Source organism: Euleptes europaea, chromosome 7 (genome assembly GCF_029931775.1).
Source record: "Euleptes europaea isolate rEulEur1 chromosome 7, rEulEur1.hap1, whole genome shotgun sequence".
Lineage (NCBI taxonomy): Eukaryota > Metazoa > Chordata > Lepidosauria > Squamata > Sphaerodactylidae > Euleptes > Euleptes europaea.
This window is the reverse complement of record NC_079318.1, coordinates 75,489,567-75,499,076: the sequence shown is the minus strand read 5'-3', so window position 1 is coordinate 75,499,076 and position 9,510 is coordinate 75,489,567. Positions and strand designations below refer to the sequence as shown.

At 44.4% G+C, this 9,510-nt stretch overlaps 1 protein-coding gene across 1 annotated transcript; it reads left to right on the top strand.

Annotated features, from left to right (window-relative positions):
• The first annotated feature begins 1,990 nt into the window (after positions 1 to 1,990).
• On the top strand, positions 1,991 to 6,857 carry LOC130480783 (zinc finger and SCAN domain-containing protein 9-like). Its single transcript, XM_056853405.1, has 3 exons — positions 1,991 to 2,617; positions 6,115 to 6,235; positions 6,781 to 6,857. Exons 1-3 carry the CDS (start codon positions 1,991 to 1,993, stop codon positions 6,855 to 6,857), a joined length of 825 nt encoding a protein of 274 aa, XP_056709383.1.
• The last annotated feature ends 2,653 nt before the right edge of the window (positions 6,858 to 9,510 follow it).

Here is a 9,510-nt window from a genome sequence, read left to right as displayed (position 1 = left end):
AGAGACCAATAGAACAGTGGAAAATACCCGCCTGCTAAAACTAGTACGGGAGAGGGTCCAATCGGGTGTATGGAAATCAGTGTGTGTGTGTGTGGGGGGGGTGATATCCGAGTAAATGATTCAGCAAGTGAATGTCACGCACGAGAAACCCCCCCAACCCCGCCCCCAGACCCCAAAGAGATGGAGAGAATGTTGCAGAAAACAAGCGTCCCCTTTGCACACGACCCTTTGCTGGACGCGAAGGGTTAAACAAAAAGAGCCTTTGCTCAGCGTTCCTAGAGAGCAGCCGTTAACCGTCAAAAACGGGGAAACAGAACGTGAAGCGCGAGCCTCTTTCTCCTCCCCCCGGAAGTTGCCTTTAGCAAAGGCCGGCATGATTTCCCCCTAAAGCAAACTGTTGTTCCAAGCTCCTACCCTGCCAGAAAATATTCTTGTTCGTCTTTAAGGTGCTACTGGACTCTTGCTCTTTTCTGCTGTTGTTCCAACAAGCCGTGGTTTTCATTGGGGGGGGGGGGAGAGAAGAACCTGGGTGAGTTGCGGGAGGGGAGTGTTGATCCAAGGGGGGGAAAGGTTGCACTTCCAGAGAGGATCAGAAGAAAGAACAGGGCTCGGGGTTGAGACGGCAGGGTAGACTTCCCCCGGCTATGGAAGATCCACTGATTTAGCAATTTGCAACAATCTCTTTTCCTTTCTGTAAAATGTATTGAAATGTATTAGGACAGCCAGGGAATGGCTTGTGCTGGGCAGAATATCTCTGTGTGTCTGTGTGCTAAGGAATTGGGGCAAGAGTCACGGAGGGTTGCAGTAAACCATAACAAGAACTGGGTGAAACTGTGACTATACTGCCGCCTCCGTGTCTGGAGTGCAATCAGCTTTACCCTGAATGTTGATGGGTTGTCATATCTTGAATTTGGATAAATATCCCTTCCTCAGTACAATCGGGGCTCAGATATTTTTACTCAGTAGAGTGCTCTGGGTAGCAGCTGCTCTGAATAAATAACTTTTCTTGCAAACAACGGTCTTGGGTCTCCTTCTCCTCTACGAACCATTTTACCACATCAGGGTGGTAGGGAGAAACACGCCTCTCACTCACAGGCTCACACTCACAGACACCCTGCCTCAGAGGCAAGAAAGGGAGAGAAGCGTGTGTGGTTTTGCATGGCCAAAAACTGAGGCTCTTGGAGAGCTGCCTTGGCAGATCTCCATCAGCAGAGAGAGATCCACGACCCTGCAGGGGCTTGAAGCATTCCCAAGATGTTTTGTTAGGAATTTGGATGAGAGGAGTGTGGCGGGGGATCAGCTGGCTTTAGGAAGAGCCTGCATGAGAAGAACTTTGTTTTTCTTGTTTCCCAGGTCCAGTTTTTGATGTGATTCTCCCTCTGCCTTTTTCTTAACTGTTTCACATAAACATGCAAAGATTTTTTACGGTTTGGCTACTACCTTTCTAGTCTCTATTCTCATTTCTCAGTCCTGCTGTGCTTCACCTACCCTGTCTCTGTATTGCATGTCTAATATTGCAAGCTGTTTTATTCACTCATTTCCAAGTACCATACAAAACCAAGCACAATGGGAGCAGGGAATTTTAGTGGTGTTCAATGCTGCTGGAAGAGATGGATGCACTGCTAAAGTGTAGGAGGAGGGTGTGGGGGGTATTCTGCCTTTGGTTGCCATGATGGCTGCTTGTTGCTTAATTTTGTATACTTGTGCTTTTACGTAAGTTTCTCCCATACATCAGTCAGATCAGAAGTCGACTGCTCACTTGTGTTCATTTGCTCTCATTCCAGTTTCCATCCCTTTCTTAAGGAGAGAAATCCCCACACTGTGCCAGTCTAGAACAATACAATTCTAGAGTTTTGCTACGGTGTCAAAAGATTTCCCAAGGATGAAAAGAGAAGACCAAGAAACCACAAGGCCTATACTAGGGACGGGGTCTGAAGGAACAGGAAAAGGCCATTTCCTTCCGACTGAGAGTTTTGGGGAATTCCTGCAAATGGTACAAGAACAAATTAAACAGGAACCAAGTGAGGGTTCTCTTCAGCAGTGGGAAGCCCAATGGCAGAAGTTCCTGAAGAGTGTAGAGTCTCCATGCTCAGGTTGGCAAATCCTACAAGTGCCAAGGGAAACCACACCATGGGATGATTCTAAAGCCTTTCTAGTCTCCTTTGAGCAAGTAGCTGAAGCCTGCCAGTGGCCCAAGGAAGAGTGGGTGGCCAGACTCCTGCCAGCCCTCAGTGGAGAAGCAGAACAGGCTTTTACCAGGCTGGAGGCCCAAGAAAGAGAGGACTATGGGAAAGTGAAGGCAGCCATCTTGCAAAGCGATGCCATCAGCAGGGAAAATCAACGTCAACACTTCAGGCATTTCTGCTACCAGGAGGCCGAGGGGCCGAGATGGGCCTACAGTCGCCTCCAGGAATGTTGCCATCGGTGGCTGAAAATTGAGAGGCACTCAAAGGAACAGATCATGGAGTTGCTGATCCTGGAGCAGTTCCTCGCCATCCTGCCACTGGAGATCCAGAGCTGGGTCAGCAAAAGCACCCCAGAGACCTGTTCCCAGGCTGTGGCCCTGGCTGAGGATTACCTGCTGAAGCACAAAAAGGTTGAAACCCAGGGCAAGCAGGTGAGATACAGTTTTTGGTGGTATACCACAGAAAGGATCCCTGAACCAAAGAATGACATATCAAGGCTTAACATGTTCCAACAAGGAGAACACTTCTTTGGAAAACAAAAACCCACTTTTAAAAGAATCTACCCACTGTAGAACATTCATCTCTTACAAACTGAAACATGTTTTAAAAATAAACATGAAGGGCATGGGACAGATGGCATGGGGTAGGCTATGCAGCTTTAAAGTTATTGTTAAAAGCTGCAGTATCATAAGCATCAGATTTATACAAAAATAGCACATTACAAATCTCAACTCGGACACAAAATTTGTTGGGTGGTCTTATAGGCAAGCTGCTCTCAGCCATGGATGATGGTTGTTGTCATTTTTACTCAGATGTAAGCCCTAATGCGTGCAATAGGGCATACTCTCAGGTAAGTGTGCCTCGGATATTTATTAGTATTACTTTGTACCAAACACACAGTATAAATTAAGAGATTCATTATCTCATAACAAGCAGGACTTCCTCTCAGGTAAATTCTTGCCTACCTGTATCTTAGGTCACCCGGAGAAGCCCTGCTCTGATTGCACAAGACAGTGTCTTCTTAGTATCTCTTGTTTCGACCCTTTGGGGAAGGTTGGTTCAAGCCAGGGTTCCAGACTGTGGGGGTGTGACTCTCTCCCAGGTGGGCAGTGAGGCCAGGAGGGAGGTGGGAATAGAACAGGGGTCAGCTGGAAGAGGCTTGAGGGCAAATGGGGGATTGCCTCGACATCATGCGTGAATAGCCATGAAATATTTTATAAGTAGTGTACTTGCAAAATGAAATGTTCAAAGTTAACTTGTGTGAGAGTGAAACTCTTGTTGGTCTCTAAGGTGCTACTGGCTTCAAATCTAACTGCAATTATATGTTAGGGAAGGGGAAAGCAGAGCAGAGTTACTCTTGCAAAATACATTTTGAAGAGGGTGTCATTTTAGAAGGTTTGAGAACCACCAGTTTAAGCTGTTCCCTTTGAATTTCAGCTGCAGCTGATCATTGCAGTTGTAGTGTTGTCTTTCCATTCAGGGGTTCAGACTGCTTTGTTCTGTGTTTCTGCTGGTTGGACTCTTTTGAGTTAACTTTTTTTAATGTTTGGCATTCATTACATATTTATGCTGTTGTTTAAAGTGCTTTGTGAGTCTAAAGCAGTGGTTCTCAACCTTTTTCTGACCCTGGCCCCCCTTCCGGTAGAAAAGTAGCTATTTAAATGTTTTGTTTGTAAAAAGCCAAGGAACAAAGAAGCATAAACAGCCACACAAAACACACACATGCAGTTCTTATTGGAAAACTGAACTTTACAAAAAATACCCCACAAAAAGGGAATACAACACTCTAATAAACAACATTGTTGGCATACAAGGGAGAACAAAGCCTCTACCACTGTTTTCTTTTTTTTTCACTTCTCTGTTTTCTTTTTTCTGTTTTCTCGGTCACTTCGGTTTTCTTCACTTCTCAGTTCCCTCTGTGGCCCCCTAGTCTCGTGCCGTGGCCCCCCATTTACGCAATTTTCACCTGTGGCCCCCTTGGAATATCCTGGGGGCCCCTGGGGGGCCATATGGCCCCATGTTGAGAACCACTGGTCTAAAGGACCAGGTCCATAGTTTGGGGATGTTCCTGGGCCCGGGGCCTCCTGTTGGATAAACAGGTGGCAGCAGTTGCCAGGGGTGCCTTGCAGCAGCTTCACCTGATGAACTAGCTGCAGCCCTTCCTGGACAGAAAAGATCTTGACACTGTGGGGCATGCCCTGGTAACATCTAGATTAGGTTAGTGCAACGTGCTGTGTGTGGAGCTGTCCTTGAAGACTGTCCGGAAGCTACAATTGATATAGAATGCTGCAACCAGAATGTTGACTGAATTGGGTCATAGGGACTATCACTCCAGTCTTTTCCGTCTACACTGGCTCCCAATTTGGTTTGGGACCAGCATACCTTAAGGACTGTTTGCTCCCATATGAACCAACCTGTCCACTCCAGTCATCTTCGGAGGTCTTGCTTCGGGTGCCCCTACCATTTGAGGCTAGGCGGGTGGCATCCTGAGGAAGGGCCTTCTCGGTTGTTGCACCAAAACTTTAGAACTTCCTCCCCAGGAAGATTCCTTGGTCTTCCTCTGTTGTGGTCCTTTGCCAGTGGGTGAAGACTTTTTTGTTCTGTTTGGCATAGCCTCCCCACAATAACTGTTATTGACCTCCCTGGTTTTTTGTCTATTTATGGGTTTTTATTGAAGTATTGCATATGTACTTTATTTAAATGTTTTTATTGTCAAAATGTTTTGATGTTTGATGTTTGCTGCCTTGGGGACCTTATTTGGATAAAAAAGCAGCATAGAAATAATAAATTAAATATTTGACCAAATGGTAGGTTAAAAGTATTTTAAATCAACATCCCTAATAATGTATTTCACACAAAACATCTGTGTGATGGTGAGTTTATTAAAATATATCCACTGTATGCTACATCTAGGTTCCCTTTGTGGTCTGGAGTTGATAACCTTTACTACCTGGGATCCACATACCTGAAGGATCACCTCTTATTGATCCTTCATGTAAGCTTAGGGCTTTCCTTCCGTTTTCTCTGAACAGTCCTCTCTATCTGTCAGCAAGGTTTGTCACTTAATCATTCTGGAGTGGACAGAACTGTTGTTATTGGTTTTCTGCACGTTTCTGTTGAGCAATGGGGAATTTTTTATAGCTGTTGGTCTGCCCTGTATTTTTATTGATGATTTTTGATGAAGGTAATGTGTGATGGGAAAGGTAATAACATGGTGGATCCTCTGTGCTGCCTTGATCAAAGGATTATGGAAGCTAGAATGTTTAGGTAAGCTATGTTGTTATGGTTTTGAAAGCATCAGTGGGTAAACTCCCTGTCTTTTTTATAATATACTTTGCCTTCAGGGGTGCCAGATGTTCAAAAGGAGATGCCATGCATGCACCTGTTCAGAGAGTTCACCTTCAGTTGCCTGTCCCAGGACAAAGATGCTATTGCAGTTTTGTAGATCTGGCCTTCCAATCCTTTCTGCTCCTGAGTCAGTTGCATGCAAGTCTGGCTACTTCAGGGATGATATTAGCAGCCTGAATAGCTCTGAGTGGCCTGATCTCGTCAGAACTTGGATGCTAAGCAGGTTTGGCCCTGGTTAGTTATTGGTCCCTTATCTGTCTTGTACCGACCTAGCCACAGTGATCCATGGAACAGTCACCTCTAGACTACTTTAATTTGCTCTATGTAGGGCTACCCTTGAGATTGCTCCGGAAACTTCAACTGGTCCAGAATGCAGCTGCACGGGTCCTAACAGGAACGCCATGGACTGCACATATTCAACCGGTGCATCACCAGCTGCACTGGCTCCTTGGTTCCCATTTCTCCCTTGCATTCATGGGACAGCGAAATACATTATGGGGAACAGAATGAGGCCTTTATATCCAGCACTCCTTCTGGCCTTATCCTGCTACTCTGAAAGAGATCCCTTGTGCTATTGCAGGTGGCATTTTCAGAGGAAGCTGCGAGTTTTTGTGAAGAAGGCGGGACTATTTCTGACACTGAACAGTGGCGGCCATACATTGAAACAAAGCAGGAAGATGACAGGTGTGCCGACCTGTTGGGTAAGGAGGAATGCCTTGCGCCTGAGTTTGGGGGGCTCCAAAGTGTCTTCCTGGGCTAGCCTCATCTGTGGCTCATTCTCTTCCCCCTGTGGAACTCAGAGGCTGCTCTGTGCTTGGAATGTCTAGAGAGGTTGCTGGGGTTGAATTCCTATGCAGATCTGACACTTGTCAGACTTGGACTCAATAAACACTGGAGAACATTACCATCCCTCCTTACAGGTTTATATACACTAATCAGGTTCATCCTACTTTATTGGTTCATCAAGGTTTGGGAGTGGTTCACACCCACTCTGGATCATTTATTCTTTTGACTAGATCTTGTTTTCCTCTATACTCTGCTGTATAATGCAGCGCACCTATATATTTGGAAATGGGATAACTGGAATTTTGGTTTAATAACTCCCCCTTTCCGCCCTTCTTTTGTTTGTAGCATTCGTTTGTGTGTGTAGATATCCCTGCCACCTGAATGTGACTCTTCATGTGTCTGATGAAGTGGGCTCTAGCTCACAAAAGCTTATGCCACCTTAAATGTGTTATTCTTTTAGGTGCCACAAAACAGTTTGTTGTTCTGCTGCAGCAAAATGACATGGCTGCCTTTCTGGAGTATTTGGTTTATAAGTAATAAAGGAAAGGGTGGGGGAGAGCACATCATAGAAATATTTAGTGATGTGCACTCGGATATAACTGAGCCAAATACATATCCAAAAATACCTTATCAGGTTTTTTTTATAAAATCGGGTCTCCCAAATGTATCCAGGATTTTTCGCGATACTAGAAAATGAGTCCCGAAAAACCCAGAAATATTCAGGATTAACTGGGAATATCAGGAGCCAGTGTTTGTAGGCTCCCAGGACAGTTTTTTTCCTCTCTTCTCTCCCCCCCCCCCATGTTTCTGTGTCTCCTGGGGCTTGGTATTGGCTTGCCAGGCTGTTTTAGGTAAAATTCTGTCAGTTTCAAGGTGTTTTTTTTTTTTTAGTTTTTTCTTTGCTGGAGTTGGTTTATGTCCTGTTCAAGGGTTTTTGTGGATTCTCCTGTTTTACTATGAGATTTTTACATAGGTAAAGATTCTCATGTTTTAAATAGTTTCCGAATCTTGGGTTTTTAATGGGTTGGGCTTAGAAATAGCTTGCAATAGCCTTCCTATGGAGGGAGATTCTCGAGGGAGGAGTTCCTCCATAGGAAACAAAGGAGGATTGGACCCCTTGGTCGAACTGACTTGCAATTTGGGGATTATTTAAAGTATAGGCACCAGCAGCTCCAATACCTTTAAATACACCTCCTATTCCCCTGGAAAGATCCTCCATAGGGAATAATAGAGCCAAAAAATATCAGAAACCCCAAAAACCCCGGATCCAAATGTGTGAGTGTAGTCAAGTCCTGTCAAGTCACTTCCGACTCATGGTGACCCGATTAATCAATGTCCTCCAAAATGTCATATCGTTAACAGCCTTGCAAACTGAAGGCTGTGGCTTTCTTTATACCATACTGGTATTTGGAGCCGGGTAACTGGGAATACCGATATTTTTCAGCTCCAATAAATCCAAGTTCAAAAAGTACTGGTTTTGTTGTTGTTGTTGTTGTTGCACACCCTATTTGAGAGGCCCTGTAAAGCAGGGGTAGACTGGATTTTTGTGGTTGTTTCACTGTTAACCCTGTGGGCTATCAGTGTGTTAAATTTCTAAAGCATGAAGATACTCCTGATCTGCTATCAGCTAAAGTGTATCTCACGTGAGTTAAGTGATCTGAGAAATGTACCTTGACTCCAGTAAGTCCAACATTTTTGACAAAAAATCCCTACAACCAGTTAGTTCCCTGTGGTTTATTGAAAATTGCTCAGAGGTCTCACGGGTGGACCCATGGTCACTTTTCTCTACGCCCCTGCTGTGGAAGATTCTAGAATGTGTTTCTTTTAGGATTTGTTTGATTTTGTTAAAGTATTCCAGCTACAGGGGCAAATGTGGTCTGTCATGATTAGAATGTTTGAGAACATTCTGTGATGTCAAAATTGGGGCTGACTTGCAAGAAACAGATAGGCAGTCTTTAGTTCATTTTATATAATATTTTACCTTATGTAGGGTGTTAATTTGAGTCTGAAACCTGTGTCTTGTTTTGCTCAAGGTTGATTTATCATGATTGTGATGTATATTGTCAACATTTCTCAGTGCCCTTTGATTTCTTCCATCACTTAACTCCATTCCCCCAAGTTTTTTGAGGAGAACCATGTTCTGTTCTGTATTGCCTTTAATCTCTGTTTTCAAGTTCAGGTGATAAGTTATTTTGGGGTTCTCTCATTTATCCAGGAGCCGAAGTCCAGGTATCCATAGCTAATGGAGAGAAATATGTGCCAGAAGTTTCAGAACCAGGGAGACCATGTGTGATATCAACGTATAAAACAGAAGATAACGTTTTCCAGTATTCTGAACTGAAGAACATCTTGCCGGGCCCAGAATGTTGGCAGAAAACCCACCCATTGGAGGAAGCAGATGATCCTGTTCCTTGTGAGAGAAGTCAAAAGACCTTCAGTGAAACCACAGTTCAGATAGGAATTGACACTGGTAAGAAACAAAATACCTACGGTGTTTACGGGGAAAGCTTCAGTCAGCACTCAGGAATTCCTCAGGGAACTTGCAGAGGAGGAAAAGTATGTGTGGAAAATATCTTTATCTTATCTATCTGATCTGTTACACAGAAAGCAATTCCAGCAACCATCTGAAGCAGAGGGCTTCTCTTAGAGAGATGCCTGTTCGGGATCCTTTGATGAAGTGAAGAAGTGTATTTGGGGCAAGCAGTTATTGGGAACTCTCCAATCCCTATTGCTTGCTTACAGATGTTTAGTGCTCAGGTTTTCCCCGTCTTGCGATACAGGAGTTGTGCAATGAAGATGTCACTTTTCAAAGGGGACAGGCATTCTAATCTGTTGCTACCCAAAACCACAAAAAGTCTTGTGGCACTTCAGACTAATGTAACAAAAGGATAATAACACTGGTCTACTTGATAGGGTTTTTGTCAGGTTTATGCAAGATAATGTACAGGAAGGTCTTGAACTCACAAAGCTATCTTCTACTGAGTCATATCATTACTCTATCAAAGTATTGTCTACATGACTGGCAGCAGCTCTCCAGGATCTCAGACAGAAGTCTTTCACGTAGCCTACTACAAGATCCTTTTAGCTGAAGATGCTGGGGATTGAACCTGAGACCTCATGCATGCAAAGCAGATGTTCTGCCATTGAGCCATGGCCCCTCCCCTGTTCTCTGAGCTCCCTTTAGCCAGAA